The following is a 20,362-nucleotide window of genomic DNA, read 5'->3' as shown; positions in this document are numbered from 1 at the left end:
CTCCTAATGTTGCAGAAGTTCTAAAATTCACATGGAAAGTAAACATCAAAGAATAGCTAGGAAAATAATGAACCACAACACGAAAAGAAAGAGCAACAGCAGAGAGGGTTAGCTTTATCAGGTATTAAAAACATTCTATGAAATTTCTTTACTAAAACATTTTGGGATTGACTCAGAAATAGTAAGACAGACCAATGAAACAGGTGAGAAAAATCCAGAAATATTTCCAAGTATATACAAAAATGCAGTTTTAAAATAAGGAGACATTTCAACTAATTGGGGAAAAGGTAGACATTCTGATATCCTGACAACTAGACAGACATTTGTTAAAATATCAAGCTGGAGTCATATTTCACATGAGTCACCAGAATAAAATTCAAGTAGGTAAGAGACTCAAATCTACAAAATAAAACCATACATATACTAGAAATACATGTGGGTAGAGTCTCTCATGAACCCAGAGTGGAGAAAGCCTTCCTAGCAGTGACTCTAAATTTAGGAATATTAAAGGATTTATAAGTAAATTTTTTACATAAAAAATTCACATGTCAGACTCCAGTTTTAAACAAGTTTAAAATACAGATCTAAACTTGAGAAAAATAATTGCAACATGCAAGTTTACCACAATTAAATAGCTAATCTAATATATAAAATTTCTAAAAGTATAGAAGAAAAATATCAAAATGGGCAGAAGATGTGGTACTTTACAGTAAAACACATGCAAACTAGAAAGAAGAGTTCTCTTGGGGCCGGCGCTGTGGCACAGTGGGTTAATCTTCCACCTGAGGCACTGGCATCCCATATGGGTGTCGGGTTCTAGTCCTGGCTGCTCCTCTTCCCATCCAGCTCTCTGCTATGGCCTGGAAAAGCAATAGAAGATGGCCCAAGCCCTTGGGCCTCTGCACCCACGTGGGAGACCCGGAGGAAGCTCCTGGCTCCTGGCTTTGGATCGGTGCAGCTCCGGCCGTTGTGGCCATTTGGGGAGTGAACCCGTGAACAGAAGACCTTTCTCTCTGTCTCTCCCTCTCACTGTAACTCTACCTCTCAAATAAATAAATAAATTTTTTTTTTCTAAAAAATAAAGGAAGAGTTCTCAATGGCACTCATATTAGAAATGGTAGTAAGACATGAGAAAAATGGAAGTGAAAGTTCTGCTGAGACACTACCTCATCTCAAAAGTAGCCAAAAACTTAAAACATAAACAGTGCACTTCTCGGACAAGGTAGTTTTCTTTTCAGTGGTATTTTGGGATGTATCTTTTTTTCTCTCCATAATTTTACCCTGATCTTGTCCATGTCTTTTTGTGATTGTGTAAGCAGCACAGAATTGGATCTTGCATATTTCAATCCAGATTGATAATCCCTTTAACTGAAGGGTTGAAGCTGTTTGACAATAATACAACTACTGACAGGCCTGGATTGAAAAGCATATTGTTATTTGATTTCTATTTGTGTGATTTAGTCCTTTGTCTTTCTTTTACTGTGTTTTTTCCTACTTAAGTTTTTTCTTTTTTAGCTTTCAGTTATGTTTCCAGAAATTATTTTAGTGCTTGTTCTAAGATTGCAATGTGCCTCCTTCACATGCTTCGTCTGTTCTGAATTAATGTCATATCATTTCACATGAGAACCTTGTAATGATGTATTTTCATGTCTTCTCCCTTCTTTGAATTACTTTTTATCCTACATTTATACCATACACCATAAATCCTATAGTATTTCTGCCTTAAATAGTCAATCATTTTGAAAGAAATGTATGCAAAATCTTTCTATTTAGTTACATTTTATTTTGCTACACTTTCATTTCTGCTTTTTCCATTCCATTTTAAAAAAAATGGATCATTTACCTTCAACTTGAAGACTTCTTTTAGTATTTTCTGCAGTGCAAGCTGATGCCAACAAATTTGTTCAGCTTCAGCTTTTCTGAAAAGCTCTTTACCATTCTTTCATTTTTAAAAAGATTTATTTTATTTATTTGAAAAGCAGAGATAACAGAGAAGAGGTGAGGGAGAGAGGGAGAGAGGGAGAGAGGAAGAGAGAGATCATCCATTTGCTGGTTCATTCTCCAAATGGCTGCAATGGCCTGGGCCAGGCCAAAGTCAGGAGCCAGGAGCCTTCTCTTGGTCTCTCAGGTGGGTACAGGGGCCCAAGGTCTTGGACCATCTGCTGCTCTCCAAGGTGCATTGGTGGGGAGCTGGATTGGAAGTGGAGCAACCAGGACTCATAGGGGATGCTGGCCCTGCAGGCGGTGGCTTAACCTTCCATGCCATAGTGCCGGACCTTTACTTTCATTTTTGAGCAGTGTTTTCATCAGATATAGGATTCTAGTTTGTTTCTTTTTTCTTTCAGCCCTTTAAAAATGTCATTTCAGTGTTTTCTGGCTTTCATTATTTCTGATGAGTATCTTACTGTTACTCTGATTGTTGGTTTCTCTCAAGTAATGTGTCTTTCCCCCTTCTGCTCGGTTTCAAAGCTTTTTCTTTTTCTTTGATCTTTACCCTTTTGACCATGAGGTGCTTAGATGTGGTGTTTTTTTTTTTTTTTTAATTTGTCTTACCGAAGGTTCACTTAGCTTCCAAAATCTGTTAATGAGAAATCTAATCTACGAAGAAAAAAGGAAATGAGGAGATTGTTGTGAGCACTAGCAGTTTCTGTCAAAATACAGACATAGTGAGTGCAGCGTGTGGACAACAGACTAGAGCCCATGTGTTCACTTGAGAATCCTTTAGAGATGGAGACTTGGATTAAACCTCATGCCATTAAAAACTCAGTATACTCACCCATGCTGGATCTGATTCCTTGACTTTTAGACAACAGTTGATCAAGCTTCATTTCCTGTGCTGATCTGCCTTTAGGTGACCATCTAGAGAACATAGGTAGTCCAGGCCTGTGACAATAGTTTCTCATAAAAAATATGGCAATCTGGTTTTACACATCATCTTCTAATCTTATCTTATTTGAGTCCAGCCTAACATATGGCTTTAATGTTGACATGTTGATGAGATTAGCTTTCTGAACCTGAAAGGTTGAGAATTAATATTCTATGTGAATTTGCCATAGCAATGAAATCCTGTAAGTCCTTTATGGCGCAGCTACCAGGTCTTCTCCAGAAGTATTTTGAGTACATGGCTGTAACTGCCAGCTTATAGAGGTTACTCAAGGACAGCTGAGTACATAAAAGGGGGCCAGATCTGGGGGAAGTAGCTTTTGTTTGTACCCACAAACCTGGTTCATTCCCCTCCAAAACTTCACCTGCTGCATGAGTCCTCATAAAGGCTATTGTTTCTTGTTCCCGTGCAAAGGAATGTCAGTTACATAAAGAACATCTAAGTCATGTCTCAAAACAGTGCCCACCCTGAACTCTATAAGGCCGGTTCTACAGGAAAGAGTTCTCAGTAGGAAATCAACTCCTGACTCATGGGAGAAACAGGTGAAGGAACTAGGAAATTTCAGTTTACTTTAGGAAAAGTCAGGCTCAGGGAAGAATGCTTCGTATCTGTCTTCAAGTACTTTGAAGCTATAAAACAATCGAAAACAAATGACACAGTAGCCATAGCAAGTCTTTACCTAGTCACAATTACTTTGAATGAAAATTGATTAAATTCTTCAGTTAATAAGACATAAAGTGGCTGAACATAGGTTTGAAAAACCAAATTCCAACTATATGCTGCCTTTAAGAGATTCACTTCACCTTTTGGGGCATACATGGACTTAAAGTGAAGGGATGTTGCAGCACCTTAGGTGTGAAAGGACGTCCCCATCAGAGTTACATGGTCCCGGGGGAGACTGTAGTCCGTGTTACAAAAAGCATGGTTCTGTGTATATTTGGGACAGGGAGACATTAACCTGGAGCTGGAACTTATGCTGATCTGCTGGACAATACCTCGTTAGTGACAAGACCTTGAGGAGTGGCTGCAGGGAGTATTTGGCAAGGCGAACCTGACACATGGAGACCCTTATTTAATAGGAAGTCACATACTTTATGTGTGGCCTCTAACCCAAGAGCTTCCTAATGATGGCAGTCTTGGGAATCACGGACATACCCATAGCCGTGACTGTCTAACTATTAGAAGCATTTCTTAATTTTTCAGACCAAGTGTCTCCCTGATTAAGGTTCGATTGTGTCCAGGCAGGAGCTGGCCATCCACATTTATGTTCAGCAGAGGGTGTTTATCCTATCTGTGCATTGACATTCATACCTGTGACTTTTAAAACAAATGAAAATAAGGCTTCCCTAGTGGTCTTCCTTCCTTTCTGTTTATTTTTAGAATTTTGTATTACTCAGAAATATATGTACATTTTTGAGATATAGTACAATATTTCAACAGATAGACACAGCATAAACCAATCGTGGCAGGCAATTAGCTCTTCCATTTCCTTTAGCACAGACTATAGTGCTCCTGCTCTTCCAGGAAACAGCAGAACCCATTGCCTTCACATGACTGCACCACCATTCACACACTTTACCACCCATGGTCAGATCTCCAGCACCAGTCTCTAATAATCACTATTTTAAATTTAACATATAAAAAGATTCTACATATTAGAGAAAACATATGGCATTTGCCTTTCTGGGCCTGGCTTATTCAATTGACATATAATTCCATCCATTTTGCCCATGTCAGAATTTCATTATTCTTCATGCCTGAGTAATATTCCACTCTGTATACATATACCACACTGTCTTTATCCATTCATCCAGTGAGGGACATCTAGATTGATTTCCTATCTTGACTATTGTGAACAGTGCTGAATACAGGAGTGCAAGTATCTCTTTCATATGCTGATTTCATGTCCTTTGAATATATACTCAGAAGTGGGAGAGCTGGTCATATGGTAATTCTGTTTTTAATTATTTGAGGAACCTGGATCCTACTCTCCATAGTGGCTGTGACATTTTGCACTGCCACTTGCAGTATGTAAGGGTTGCTTTTTCTCCACTTCATTGCCAGCACTTTGTATTTGTTGTCTTTTTGATCATAGCCATTCTAACTGAAGTGAGATGGAATCCCATTGTGGTTTCGCTTTGCATTTCTCTGATGGTTAGTGAAACTGAATATTTTTACATGTGTTTGTTGGTCATTTGTATTTTTTAAAAAATCCATTTAGATCCTTTGTCCATGTCTTAACTGGATTGTTTGCATTGTTGATTTTTTTGAGTTTTTATATATTCTGGATATTAATCCTTTCTCAGGTGCACAGTTGTAAATATTTTCTCCCATTTTGAGGAGTCTCCCTCCTCTCTACCTGCTGCCCTGTCTGCTAGGTGAAAAGGATTATCTGGGGGAATAAACATAGTTTGGTAACTTCACACCCAGAAACCAAATGATTAAAATCATTTCCAAATCCCATATGCTGCTTTGTTCTAGAGTAGTATTCATACAACCATATCAGGAATAAAAATCAGATACAAATACTTTATTCCCATGGATCTTACACATAGATCTAGGCCTTATGGACTAGTTGGAAGATGGAGAGGGGGTTAAAGTCTTCAACTGTCAGTTTCACTTGGGATCAGGTGATTGATCCATTACTGTGTTCATGCATATCCCCAATAACTGACGCTTACTAAATACCAGTAAATATTTGTTGCTGATGGGAAAAAATGTGCTTTCCAGACCTGCTGTCAAGAGGAGCCCTCTGAACGCAAGAGGCTGATGTTCAGGAGCCCAGCAGGGAGGCTCAGCCTAGAGGCCAGCAGTGGTCAAGAGAGATGGGCTGCCAGGGGCTCAGGCTGCTGAGTGGCTTGGTGGCCAGGGTGTCCTGAGCTCGAGGGAGGACACTGGACTGTAAATGAGGGGGTTGAACTGCTCCTGCCCAGGTGAGAGATGGGGCCAGGCTGAGGATTGAGGAGAGAGACCCTGCCAGCCCTGTCCTCAGTGGGCATGCCTAGTGCCAGCACTGCCCTGGTCCCTCTGAGGCCTCTTCTCTGCCACAGCCTGAGCTGAGCCTGAGCTGAGCTGGCACTCCCCGTGGTGAAGCCCTGATGGGACCACAGGGGGCTCTGGGTGGCCTGGGGGGGGGGGCTATGAGGAAGGAGCGAGCTTAAATTAGTGTGGTCTGGAGAGGAGAGGACAAGAGTTGGAGGACTCTGAGAACTGTCAGCAGGAACAGACTGGGGGCTGGAGGGCAGGGGCATGAAGGAAACTAAGTTCAATTATGAATAAGGTGCCACTCAAGGACCACCTCCTATCCCCTACCATGAGGGAGAAATGTACTGCTCAGGAGGGCTGTGCCCCTGCCACAGTGGGTGGGGCTATGTCCCTGAGCAAGGACCCCAGCTGCACCTGCTTGGCCTCAAGAATCTCTGGTGTTATCCCCTTCTATCTGTTACATAACACAGGGGAAGCAGGGAGTTCATCTCGAGCCCCAGGACCAGAGGGGTCCATGATCTCTCCTGATGGTGCCCAGCTTCAGCCCAAGCAGAAGGGCAGGCCTCAGAGAGACTGGATGGAATAAGAAGGAGCCGGGTAACAGCTTTGTGTGGGATTGGGAGAGGTGGTGAGGAGAGAGGGAATAGGAGAAAGCAATCAGCCGGATCCACTGATGGCCTGCTTAGCACAGATTCCTGTGAGTGAGGGTCAATGAATAAACAGCCAGCCAGCCTTCCACTCAGCTAAGAGACCTTTATTCAGTTGCTGGCACCTTCCCAGGGTAACTGTGGACGTAGTTCAAGGGAAGATGGTGAGTCACAGAGAGGGCTTAGTTTTCTTCCTGCAGTTAGCGGGTTTTCATGTTCTTCTTTATCCAGGGTAGGAAACTTGAGATTTTGGTGTAGACTACTGGAGGAAGACTACTATTTTTTTGTCCATAGGAGACAATGCCTTGGGCCACGTTGTTGCACACGAGGGGCCCTCCAGAGTCCCCCTGTGAACAGAGAGAGAAAGGCTGAACTGGTCTCCTCCTGACCCTGCCCTCTTTGCCATTCCAAGCCCTTCTTGGAGAAGGCAGATGGCACTTCCTGCATGTGGGAGGCCAGAGGGTAAGGCAGGCCATGGGCCCCTTAGCTGCCAAGCTCTGACCCTGGACAGCATTTCTTCTTCACCTCACCCCAGAGTCCTGCCTGCATCTTCTCCCCAGATTCTGGGATCCTCTCTCCTTCAGGGAGTTCCAGGCCACTGTTTAAAGACCTGAAGGCAGACCAGGGGGCTGAGATCCTGCATGGAGGATGAGCCCATTAGCCCAGGTGGGTGGCAGCTCTGAGGAAGCCCCCTATAATAATTTCTGCACATTTAGAAATGTGCAAACCCATCCTTCCAGAGGAGCAGCAATCAACAGACTCCGCTTTGTAGCTGCTGAGGCCTTTGTTACTTGGCAGCTGTGGCTGCTCCCCTCTAAGCTTCTGCTGGTAGGTGAGGGAGCCCCCAGCGCTTGGGTCTCCAGGTTCTAAATCTTCCCCAAAACATCTCCCTCCCTAGAGGCAAACCAGGCGACTGCTCAATCTTACCCTAAGGGAAGATTTTTTGGTCTTCGGGTCCCCCACGCACAACTCAGTGTCTTTTTGATACACGGAAAAGAGGGACTTGCATTGCTGGTCCTCCTGCACTGCCAGCTTCACCTCCTGAAGTGTGTGTGAAGGTCTGCCATTTGGGTTGATCCGACCCCAGCCGGCCACTTGGCACACCTGCCCTGGCTTCACCTGGGCTTTGCCCCTGGGCAGGCTGATGGGCCGCACAGCTGCACTCTGCTTGGCCTTTCTCTCCAGCTGTTGGGAAGAGGCAAGATAGTCCATCTAAGCCAGTGACCATCTGGACCCAGATACCACGATGGGGCTGCCCCATCTTCCCTCTTTGAAGCACTGGAACAGTCGGATAGATGGAACGGAGGGAAGGAGCAGCATCACAGTGGGAGGCACAACGGCCAGACCAAGGTGAAAAAAAGCAGTGGGAGTGCCCTACCTGCAGTAACATGATGTCGTTGGTGGAGTCCTCGGGGTTGTAGTCCTCGTGGGGGATGGCTCTTCTCACGGGGATGACCTGCTGTGTCCTCTCCTTCTGCTTGATGTTGTGGGCCCCCAGGGTGACATTTATTGAACTGCACAGGGAGCAGAGTGGGGATGGGGAGGTGTGGACACACAGGGGAGACGGCCCAGGAACTGTGAAGACCAGCTGACAACTGGGGCAGGGTAGGGCTGCAGCTGAGGGGGAGTCCAGGAAACCAGGGGCCCCCTGGGGCTGAGCTGTCTGTGCCCTCTACTTCTCAACAGTGGAGGTGGAATGTTGTAGCTGTTGGTTCTCAGGGGTCACTTGCTCACAGGAAAACACATGGAGTTTCTTCATTTTGTATTCTGATGCCAAAGCATGCTCCTAGCTCCCAGTATGGCAGAGTTGATCACTCTGCTCTTCCACACTTGAGCAAGGCCTCTGGCACCAACCTGCCTTTTTGCCACAAGACTCTCCTGTCCTCTTTCTCACCCTCTTAGGAACCCCCCTGCACTTGTGCTCCTGGGAGCCCTGGGAGTCTCTGTGCAACCTTTCCTGGTTGGTGGGGAGTGGACTGTGTGTTGTTCCTCACCTTCCGTGGCAGTGAGCAGCTGTCAGCACAAAGTCCTCTCGTACCAGGAAACCTCCGCATATGTTCTTCTTACCACCTTTCCAGTACTGAAGATAGGCCATGTAGGGGTGGGAGTGCGGTTTGGCCTCATGTCCCCCGATGATCTCCCCTGCAGGAAAAGTCTGCCTGCTCATGTGCACCCAGGGGGGCAGGCATTTTCTTGATGGCTCCAACACTGCTGGGCATCTGGGAGCCTAGAATATTGAGGTGAGAGGGGCATTGGGGAAGGACCCTCAACCTCCCTCTCTGAAGAGGGGAAGGAAAAGAGTTCTTCTTGGTCTGTGAATCTTTCTTGCACACCTCGTCGGAGGTGAGCATACCTGTCTTAGGGACAGTGACACCCAGAGGTGCCTCCTGGTTCCTCTCCAGCTCTTTGTTTCCAGTGAGCTTCTGAGACCCTGATGCGTCCTGTGATGTCTAGGATGGTTCTGCTTTCTCAGGCCAGGAGCTGAAGTTAGGGACTTAGACATTGTTACAGCCTGTCTCCTAAGGCCTGACATCAGTAGGTGCTCATTGGCTGCGTGGAGCAGTGGCCCGTGTTAACCTGTCGATGAGGGTTAGGAGGGCAGTGCTGGTAGGATTCTGGGAAGCAGAGAAGTTCGGGTCTTCCACAGTGGCTCAACCCTGCAAGGAGGGGAGCCACCACAGGCCTGGGAAGAAAACAGAGCTGGAGAAAGGGACTGAGGAGAGGCAGAAACAGTGTTCTTAGGGCAGTGACTCCAACGACTCTGGGGTCAGCTGACCTTGGGCGTCTCTGCTAAGCAGATGGGGAAGGGAGCAGCTGGCTCATCCCACGCTTGGAAGCTAGGTCCTCTCTACCTTCTTCAGGAGAATTAATGTTTTCTCTTTTCCCATATGTCACGCATTTCTAGGAAAGTCTTGCTTTCCAGCCAAGGGGGAGGGGTGTAGAGGAGGAAATAGCAGCCCCTGGCCCTTGTTGAGAACAGCCTTCTGCCCGGCCTTCTGGCTGACCGTCACCCAGCCTCGTACCTGGAGTTCTGTATGGCCCTGGAGTGGGGCTTCAGAATGCTGCTGGTAGAAGACGTGTCAGGTTGTGAGGAGGGGGCAGGGGGTCTGTGCCTACCGTGGGGTGGGGGTCAGGCCTCTGAGGGCGGGAGTGGTCACTCACCTGCCTCTGCCCAGGGGGGCAGGAAGAAGGCCAACAGGAGCAGAAGTGGCTGCATCTTCCCAGGAAAGGCTGCCCAGCTCGGAGCTGCTGATGCTTCCTCCTTACTCTCTTTTAGTTCCCGGGGTGGGGGCGGAGAGAGGAGATAGGGTGGGCTCAGTGACCTCATGTTTTCCTCTGGTTTTGTGGTGCTTCTTTATCGATGGCTTTCTATGAAAGCGCCCCACCCCCACTGCCTGAGCCTGATGACGTCTTCTAAGAGGTTGTGAGAGAATCGTGCAGTGACCGCATCGGTACCCACAGCTGCTGACTCAGAGTGAACCACCACCTGTCCCAGCCCAGAGCAGGAACCCCAGGGTACAAGTGAGGACTGTGAGAGGCCCCAGACACCTGAGTCCATCAGGACAATTCCTTCAGCAGATGAGTGTTTGGGTCCTTCTTTTGTGTTAGCACTGAGCATGTTGGAGATGTGTCTCCTTCCTTCCATAGAGAGCTGGTCATCTGGTGGAAGAGACAGAAACGCCAATGACTGGAATAGAGTTTTGCAAGGCCAAGAGAGTGATACACAAGGCAGTGATAAACCATGGTCACCATCTACTGAGCCCACCTAGTGACCCATTCATTGTGGCAGCATCTTTACTGAGAGATTTTTAAACATCATGCTTAATTACAAATGCTCAGTGTGATAGAGTACACCCCTCTCTTTCTCTCTCTCTTTTTTTTTAAAGTCCTGCAGTTGGTGTGGATTGACCCAAATTAACAAATTATTTTGATTCTAGGAATTAAATCCATTGATTTCATAAGCCTAGGTCATTCCTACAACTTAGGTTAGTTTGGAGCCAGTCTCAGAGACTACATGAACTGGTAGGAAAGAGATGGTTCCCCAAAGGATGCTCAGGTTCCTAAATTACTGATGCCATGTCAAGTTAGAAAGCATGCTAGACAAAGGTCAGCCATTATCTTTTTAGGGTTCTCAGTCTTCTGTGCAGAGGGTCACACTTACAGCACAGGCCCAGCACATGTTCAGTTCACCGTAAATGTTTGCTAAACAAACTATGCTGATGTTCTCACTACACTGAAAGTGGGACGTTGTGTCTAGGTAGACCAGGACGACTTCTGTGAAAGCAACAACCGAGTATCTCTAAATGGTTGGATTCTGAAGGCTCAAGTTTCTGTTTTTGCATTAATTTAATTCTAGGTATTTTGTTATTTTTAGGTGCTCTCATAAATGGAGCTATTTTCTTAATTTCCTTTTTGGATTGTTCATTGCTGGTATATAGAAACATAAGTGATCTCCTATCCTATAATTTGTCAGATTCATTTTTATTTATTTTTTAAGATTTTATTTATTTGAGAGTAGAGTTATAGACAGAGAGAGGTAGAGAGAGAAAGGTCTTCCATCTGCTGGTTCATTCCCAAATGGCCACAATGGCTGAAGCTGGGCCGATCTGAAGCCAGGAGCCAGGAGCTTCTTCCAGGTCTCCCGTGTGGGTGCAGGGGCCCAAGGACTTGGACTATCTTCTACTGCTTTTCCAGGCCATAGCAGAGAGCTGGATTAGAAGAGGAGCAGCTGGGACTCACCATTGCCCATACAGGATGTCAGCACTGTGGGTGGAGGCTTAGCCTACTACACCATGGCAATGGCCCTGTCAGATTCATTTATTACCTCTACTAGTTTTTTGGATGGATGTTTTGGGATTTTCTTTCTAGTAAGTCCTATCATCTGCAAGAAGGAATGATTTTACTTCTTCCTTTTCAGTTGGGTGCTTTTTCTTTTTCTTGCCTAGTTGTCTGTCTAGGAATTCTGGAACAATGCTGAATAGCAGTGATGAAAGTGGGCATCTTTGTCTTGTTCCTGATGTTAGAGTTAGGGGAAATTTTGAGTCTTTCTCAACTTTGGCTGATGACGTTGAGGTTTTGTTAAATGCCTTTTATGATGTTAAGAAACTTCTATTCCTAGTTCACTGATCTTTTTTTTTTTTTAAATCATGAAGGGGTCTTGAATTTTGTCATAGTTTTTCGGCATCCATTGATAAGATCATGTGGTTTTCCTCTTCATCCTGTTACATGGTGGTATATCACATTGATTGTTTTCTCATGTTGAACCACCCCCTACATTCCGGGAATAAATCCCACTTGGTCATGGGGCATAAATCATTTATTGTGCTGCTGGATCTGATTTGCTAGAATTTTGTTAGGATCATTGTATCTATAAAATAATTTTCTTTTGGGTTGGCTTTGATAGATAAGTTAGCTTCAGGATTTTTTAAGGAAGTGTTCCTTCCTCTTCAATTTTGTGGGGAAAGTTGGGTATTAGTGGTGTTAATTCTTACTTAACTGCTTGGTAGAATTCACCAGTAAAACCTTCTGGTCTTGGGATTGTCTTTACTTTGTTTACTGATTCAGTCTCTTCTCTTGTTATTTGTATGCTCTGATCTTCTTTTTCTTCTTGAGTCAGTTTCGGGAGTTTCTGTGCAGGTAGAAGTTTGTCCATTTCATCTAGGTGATCTAATTTTGTGGTGTATTGATGTTGATAGTATTCTTTCATAATTCTTTTAGTTTCTCTAGGGTTGTAGTAATGTCTCTCTTTTCACTTCTGATTTTAGTAATATGAATCTTAGTTGGGCTAGCTGGAAGCTTGTCAAATTTTTTGGTCTTCTAAAAATCAGCTTTCTGGTTTAATTCTATTTTTTTTAGATATGATCTAGTCATTATTATTTCCTTCATTTCCTGCCTTTGGCTGTTTAATCTTCTTTTTCTAATCTTTTCAGCTGTGAATTTATGTTATTGATTTGAGATCTTTCTTATTTTATAATTTAGATGTTTTCATTTGAGCATCGACTTTGCTGCAAATTTTTGGACATTACATTTTCATTTTCACTCATCTCAAAATGTTTTCTAGTTTTCTTTGTGACCTCTTGTCTGGCTCATTGGCTATTTAAGAGTATATTGTTTATATATTTAACAATATATAGCTTATATATTTATACATATAATATATTATATACATAAATATATATTTATATATTTAAGAGTATATTACATATATTTCCATGTTTGTGAATGTTCCAGTTTTCCTTCTTTTATTGATTTCCAGCTTCATTCCATTGTGGTAGGAGAAGATAATTTATAATACTTCAGTCTCTGAAATTACTAAAAATGGTTTTATGGCCTGTGATCTTTCTTGGAGAATATTTCATTTGTACCTGGGAAGAATGTGTATGCTGTTGCTGTTAGAGTGTTCTATGTGTGTCTGTTAGATCTAGTTGGATTATTATGTTGTGCAAGTCTTTTATTTCCTTATTCTTTTAGATGGTCTATTATCTGAAAGTGGAGTATTAAGATCTCCAACTATTTTTTATAGAACTATTTCTACTTTCAATTCCATTAACATTTGTTTCATATTTTTGGAGCTCTGATGTTTAATGCATAATGTTGTTTATATCTTCTTGATGTATTGATCCTTTTATCAACATATAATATTTTTGAATCTTTGAACAATTTTTAAAAGTATACTTTTTCTGATATTAGCATAGTACCTCAGATCTCTTTTTGCTGTTACTTGCGTGGAATATTTTTTCTTCATTCTTTCATTTTCAGCCTCTTTAGGCCTTAGACACTAAAGTAAATCTCATGAAAGAAGCATTCAGTTTGTGCTAATGTATATTTTAATTGGTGAGTTTAATCCATTTTCAACTGATAATGAAGGACTTATTTCTATTGTTTTGCTACTTTAAAATTTTTTGTATGTCTCATATAGTATTTGTTCCTCAGTCTTCCAATATTGCCCTCTTTTATGTTTGATTTTTTTTTAGTGTACTATTTTGAATTCCTTTTCATTTCCTTTTCTGTATATTTTTAAGTTACTTTTTTTTTTTTTGTAAAGATTTATTTATTTGAAAGTAAGAGTTACACAGAGAGAGGAGAGGGAGAGGGAGAGGGAGAGGCAGAGGGAGAGGGAGAGAGGTCTTCCATCTGTTGGTTTACTCCCCAATTGGCCGCAACAGCCAGAGCTGCACCGATCTGAAGGCAGGAGCCAGGAGCTTCTTCTGGGTCTCCCACGCAGGTGCAGGGGCCTAAGGACTTGGGCCATCTTCTACTGCTTTCCCAGGCCATAGCAGAGAGCTGGATTGGAAGTGGAGCAGCTGGGTCTCGAACCGGCATCCTTATGGGATGCTGACACTTCAGACCAGGGCGTTAACCCGCTGTGCCATAGCGCTGGGCCCTTTAAGTTACTTTCTTAATGACTACACAAGACTGCATTTAATATCCTAACTTTAAATTGATTGAGTTTGAATTGATACCAAAGCTTCAGCAATATACATTTGTATGTTGTAACATATAGCTCCATCTCCCCTTTATATTATTGTCATAAATTACATTTACATGCATTGTGTCAACTAACACAGTTTATGTAAACCATCGTCTTATGCATTTGGCTTTTAAATCATAGGAAAGAAAAAGAAGTTACAAACAAAAATACAATAATATTACCTTCTGAATTTATCTATCTAGTTGCCTTTACCAGAAATTTCTGTTTCTTCCTTCGATTTCAAGTTACCATCCAGTGTCCTTTTGAAGACTATCTTTACATTTATTGTAGGCTGTTCTACTCTTGTTTATCTGGGAATATCTTTCTTTATCCTTCAGTTTTGAAGGACAGTTCAGATTCTTGATTGATATATATATATTTTAATTTAAGCACTTAAGATACATCATCTCACTACTTTTTGACACCCTGGTGTCTGATGAGAAATCACTTAGTGATCTTACTGAGAATCACTTCTCCATGGTGAGTCACTTCTCTACTATTGCTTTGGAACTTTCCTCTTTGCACTGGTTTTCAGGTTTGATTATAATGTGCCTCAGTGTAGCTCTCTTTGAATTTATTCTGCTTGAAATTTGTTGACCTTCTTGGATGTATATATTCAGGTATTTCATCAAATTTTTTTCAGTTTGGGGCTACTATGTATTCAAATTTTTTTATTCTTTTTTCTTCTCCTTCTGAGACTCCATATTCTTTTTAAAAAATATTTATTTATTTATTTGAGAGGGAGAGTTACAGAGAAAGAAGGAGAGAAAGGGGTTCAGTCCCCTAATGGCTTCAACAACCAGGGCTAGATCAGTTAGAAACCAGGAGCCCAGAACTCTATTCTGGTCTCCTATGTGGGCGCAGGGGCTGAAGTACTTGGGCCATCTGCTGCTTTTCTTCCTGGGCACATTGCCAGGGAGACGAATTGTAAGTGGAGCAGTTGGGACTCAAACTGGTGCTCATGTGGGATGTTGGCTTCCCAGGTGGCAGCTTAACCTATTGCCCCGCAACACTGGCCCCCATATCTTAGTCTTCTTGATAACATCCCCTGAGGTCCCTTAGACTCTGTTATTTTTTTCTTCATTTGTTTTCTTTCTGCCTCTCAGATTGAGTTATTTAATTTGCTGTTAAATTTCACTCATGTTTCCCTATGCCTGCTCAAATCTGTTGTTGAACCACATTAGTAAAATTTTCATTTTATTTATTTATATTTCAACTCCACAAATACAATTTCTCTTTATGCATATTCCCTACTTTCTCATTCACTATTACTGGCTTCTTTGGGTTCCTTCCCTTTTTTCTTTCAACCATTTGAGAATTTTCAAGGTAATCAGTTTCAAATCTTTATCTAGGATATCCAATGTCTGGGCTTCTCAAAATGTCTTATGTCAGTTTCTCTTTTTCAGCCCCTATGAATGCATTATACTTCATTATTTGTGTTATTTATAATTTTGTTGAAAACTGTCCATCCCTGGTATTATAATTGGTAACTCTGGAAATCACATTCTTTCTCCCCTTCCCCTAGGGAAGGGACACTGCTTGTCCAGTGGTAAAATCATTCATTTGTTTAGAGACTTTTCCAAGCTGTGTTTGCAAGGATCATACCTGGTTTGTGTGATCACTGAAGAGTCTGTTTTTTCATTTCTATCTAGTTGAGTCTGGGCAACCCAACTCAATTTTTGCAAAGACTAAAACCAGAGAATGATTTCAGAATATAGTTCATGATTTTAGGTGATCTTTGAAGTTTGAAGTAACAGGTCAGTGCTGGAGTGACAGGGTCAGCAGAGCATGACTCTCTGGAACCTTTTTCTGATTCGTATCTGGAGGGGTCATTCTGTTGCCTTTAAGCTAGAGAACCTCAGGCTTTCTGTCTGCCCCTGCTCAGGCTGTTCAACTCTGTGATTTGCTGAACTTCTTAAATCTCATTCATTATTCACTCCTTTGCTTTAGCATCTTTGGAAGTCATCAGCTCCTCACACATACAGGAGAAGTTAGAGGAGGATACAAAACCCCATGATCTTAGGTTCTGCCTTTCCCCTCCAGTCTCATTCCTTCCACACTCCCTATTTAGATAGTTTCTTCAGGAGTTGGGAACCTGAACTTAGTTATTTTAACATGATATACAGATTAGCCTGAGAATGGAGAGAGTGGGATGTTAAGGAGAATTTTTTTTTTATTATTTCAATAACTAGTCAGATGGCCACGGCCCTCTAGGAAAGTTATGCTAAATCTAGAAACAATAATAAAAATGCAAGGGAAAGGGAAAATTACCAGGGTGGTAGACATGCAGACAAGATTAGCATGATTCAGGCAAATCCTTAAGAAAGCATCCTACCCAGAAAAAAGACTCAGGGGAGAGATTAAATTGTCTTCCTATGTATATGACCAGAGACCCAAACTAAAAGAGAGTGAAAACTATCTGTAACTTATGATTTTAAGAATTAATGTATAAGCAAATATCAGTAATAAAAATGCATTTAGGAAAGAAGACAAATGAATCAACCTGTTGAGCAAATGAGAGAATAATACCCAACATCATAATACCAGCTAATATTCATTGGTGACTAATCATAGATACTTAGTTCAACACCTGAGTTAGCTCCTGGTATTTCCTCTACTTCATAGATGAAATATCGAAGACATTGAGAAGGTAAGGAACTTATCACACATCATATAGCTCAAAAGAGAGATTCTGTGGGTGGTGAATAAGGGATTGGAGCATGGATGTCTTATTCCAAAACTTGTAACCTTGTCCATAACTCTACAAACTTCATCATTTCTTGTATTGTTTAAGAATTCTGTGGAAGAATTAAGGAGATGCTGAGGAATACAATTTTCTGTTTATGTCTCTGATATAGAGCTCTGATTCACTTAAAAGAGAGAGGTACCTTAGTTGTTACCATATGATGATGAAAAAGTCCATGCAAATCACAACCACACCTTTGCTTTTATTCTTTATGCCCTTGATGTCCTTCCTCAACAGTTAGAAGAATGCCATGCCTGGCCCTTGAGGGGGAAATCCTCTTGGTCCTTAGCTTCTCACTGAACACCGGGTCTTTGTTGTAAGTAGGCAGCCCATTCTACAGTTGTAGGTAAACAAGAATGACACGGTGGCAAGCACTCCTACACTCATAGTGTCGTTTGAGTCTGCTATTGTAACTTGATTTCCTTGAGCCTGATCACTCATGTAAGTCATGGTAAAATCAGAAGCACTAGGCATAAAGGGCTGAATTTGACCTTAGTTGGTTTCATTTGACCATGGACCAATACGTCACTGAGAAGAAATTCCTGTCTCAGGAGCTATCTCTGTATTCCTATCAGGATGGGATGCTGGCCTGGATTTCTGGAGTATTTATAGGACATCAAAAATGGTTTGAAGAAAAGTCCGGTCAGTAAGGTGAACTTAGGGTACGTGTTGGGTGGCTTAGGGTACGTATTGGGTGGGGAATGTGATACCTCCATGTCTCCTCTGTTGTAGCAAAGATGGAGAAGACATGGATGGGGAGGGGGAGAATTCTAGAAGATAGATAAACCTCTATGAGCGTTCTAGAGTTTTGGTATCTACTAGAATATTCTTTTTTTGAACAGGCAGAGTGGGCAGAGTGGACAGTGAGAGAGAGAGAGACAGAGAGAAAGGTCTTCCTTTGCCGTTGGTTCACCCTCGATGGTTGCCGCGGCCGGCGCACCGCGCTGACCCGAAGGCAGGAGCCAGGTGCTTCTTCCTGGTCTCCCATGGGGTGCAGGGCCCAAGCACTTGGGCCATCCTCCACTGTACTCCCTGGCCACAGCAGAGAGCTGGCCTGGAAGAGGAGCAACCGGGATAGAATCCGGCGCCCCGACTGGGACTAGAACCCAGTGTGCCGGTGCCACTAGGTGGAGGATTAGCCTGTTGAGCCACAGCGCCGGCCTAGAATATTCTTTGACATTTTTTGTTGCCTGCTCTAATCATTGCCCAGCTTCCATCAACAATAACAACAGAAGTATGGAGAAAAACAAGACTTGGATGCTGGCTCAGGGGCAATTCAGTAACAATTTGGAGTGGTTAAATGTCTGGGATAGGTAGAAAGAAGACTGTAAGGGTAGGGAGAGGAAAGTGGGCTTGGATAAGCACAGTGACTCCACCTCCACCAAATGGGAACAAGTGTAATAATACAGACTCAGAAGAATAATTGGTGTTGACTACACTTTTAAACAGGAAAAAGGTGTAAGAGAGCAATGGTCTGGGTTGTGATGTCACCTTTGGTATGTCCTTGGGTCACTCTGAAGACTCCCCAGCCCCCACCTTTCCAGGAACTATGTCCACCAAAGCCACCTCCCTTACCCAAAGCATTTTTTTCCCACAGGGTGTGAAGGTCACATCTTAACATTTAGGGGGTGGTGGGCTTGTTTTCTTATTGTCTTGCTCAGGGTCTCACACTTTGAGCTTTCTTATCATATCTGCATGGGATGTGGCAAATGGTTTGGTTTGGGGTAGGTTAGAGGTGTATTGCTGAATCATTTATCAGAACTATGGATATATGATTGCAAAACTGATGTTTCTTTTTTTTTCTCTATCTCAAAGTACAGAGCAGGTCTAATAACAAATGCTGTGTTTGGATACTCTAATTCATGCCTAAGGATTTCAGTGTCATATTCCATGTCTGTCCTCCAGTCTTTTTTTTCTTTTTTTAAACTTTCACTTAATAAATAAATATAAATTTCCAAAGTACAGCTTATGGATTACAATGGCTTCCCCCCCCCCATAACTTCCCTCCCACCCGCAACCCTCCCCTCTCCCACTCCCTCTCCCATTCCATTCGCATCAAGATTCATTTTCAATTATCTTTATATACAGAAGATCAATTTAGTATATATTAAGATTTCAACAGTTTGCACCCACACAGAAACACAAAGTATAAAGTACTGTTTGAGTACTAGTTACAGCATTAATTTACATTGTACAACACATTAAGGACAGAGATCCTACATGGGGAGTAAGTGCACAGTGACTCCTGTTGTTGACTTAACAAATTGACACTCTTGTTTATGGCATCAGCAATCCCCCTAGGCTCTTGTCATGGGTTACCAAGGCTATGGAAGCCTTTCGAGTTTGCCAACTTTGATCTTATTTAGACAGGGTTATATCAAAGTGGAAGTTCTCTCCTCCCTTCAGAGAAAGGTACCTCCTTCTTTGATGGCCCGTTCTTTCCACTGGGATCTCACTCGCAGGGATCTTTCATTTAGGTGTTTTTTTTTTTTGCCAGAATGTCTTGGCTTTCCATGCCTAAAATACTCTCATGGGCTCTTCAGCCAGATCTGAATGCCTTAAGGGCTATCCTCCAGTCTTGACATGACATCAAGTTGTGATATGTCATATGTGATACTTGGGTATGACCCAGTTGTAGATAACCCCTTGCTGTTTAGTTTCTCTGTTTCTGACCAGAAACTCAAGAGCAGTGTGGGAAATACACACAATGGTGAAGGAGGCCTGGACCATTCTAGTCAGCCCTGCAGAGTTTGTACCATGAAAAAGTAGGGTTTTGCAGAGGCTTGCAGGGCCTTGAGAACATTGTGCCAATGGCACTGTGGTGCAATGACTTACTGACCTACTGGGGGTCCAAAGACTCCATAATTCTCTCTGTATTCTCTAGTTGGACCATTTGCCAGAACTATTCTCTAGATGTTTTTTGTGTTCTCTTATCTCTGGCTTCTAAGCCTAGAAGACTGGGGATCTGTTGCTGGAGCATGTTTAATTTACCAAGGTATTGAGGTTCTGAGTAGTCATATATCCAGCCCCCTTTGGCATCATATGCTGAGACTTTGGCTGCGCAGCTATGAGCATCTAAAATACCTCCACACAACCCAGTATTTCCTAAGGACATAATGGGGCTGGAAGAAGTGAGGTTAGTATCAGCTTGTGTCTTTAGTTTTGTTTCTTCTTCTTTTTTTTAAAGATTTATTTATTTTATTTGAAAACCAGTGTTACATGGAGGGGGGGGAGGGGAGAGGGTGTGGGAGGGGGAGGAGAGAATGGGGAGAAGAGGAAGGGGAAGGGGAAGAGGAAGAGGAAGAAGAGGAAGAGGAAGAAGAAGAAGAGGAAGAGGAAGAAGAAGAGGAAGAGGAGGAAGAAGAGGAAGAGGAAGAGAAGGAAGAGGAAGAGGAGGAAGAAGAAGAGGAAGAGGAGGAGGAGGAAGAGGAAGAGGAGGAAGAAGAAGAAGAGGAAGAGGAGGAAGAGGAGGAGGAGGAAGAGGAAGAAGAAGAAGAAGAGGAAGAGGAGGAAGAGGAAGAGGAGGAAGAGGAAGAAGAGGAGGAGGAAGAAGAAGAAGAGGAGGAAGAAGAGGAGGAAGAGGAAGAGGAGGAAGAGGAAGAGGAGGAGGAGGAAGAGGAGGAGGAGGA

The 20,362-nt window shown here is 42.8% G+C and overlaps 1 protein-coding gene across 1 annotated transcript; it reads right to left on the bottom strand.

Moving 5' to 3' along the window:
* Positions 1-6,716: 6,716 nt before the first annotated feature.
* On the bottom strand, positions 6,717-18,204 carry LOC133770474 (granzyme B-like). Its single transcript, XM_062206584.1, has 7 exons — positions 18,168-18,204; positions 10,370-10,387; positions 9,679-9,771; positions 8,511-8,658; positions 7,895-8,030; positions 7,444-7,701; positions 6,717-6,863 (listed from the first exon to the last, which is right to left on the bottom strand). Exons 3-7 carry the CDS (start codon positions 9,731-9,733, stop codon positions 6,717-6,719), a joined length of 744 nt encoding a protein of 247 aa, XP_062062568.1. The 5' UTR covers positions 9,734-9,771; positions 10,370-10,387; positions 18,168-18,204.
* Between the last annotated feature and the right edge of the window lie 2,158 nt (positions 18,205-20,362).

Source organism: Lepus europaeus, chromosome 11 (genome assembly GCF_033115175.1).
Source record: "Lepus europaeus isolate LE1 chromosome 11, mLepTim1.pri, whole genome shotgun sequence".
Classification (NCBI taxonomy): domain Eukaryota; kingdom Metazoa; phylum Chordata; class Mammalia; order Lagomorpha; family Leporidae; genus Lepus; species Lepus europaeus.
Note: the sequence above shows the minus strand (reverse complement) of the source record. Positions and strands in the feature narration are given on the sequence as shown.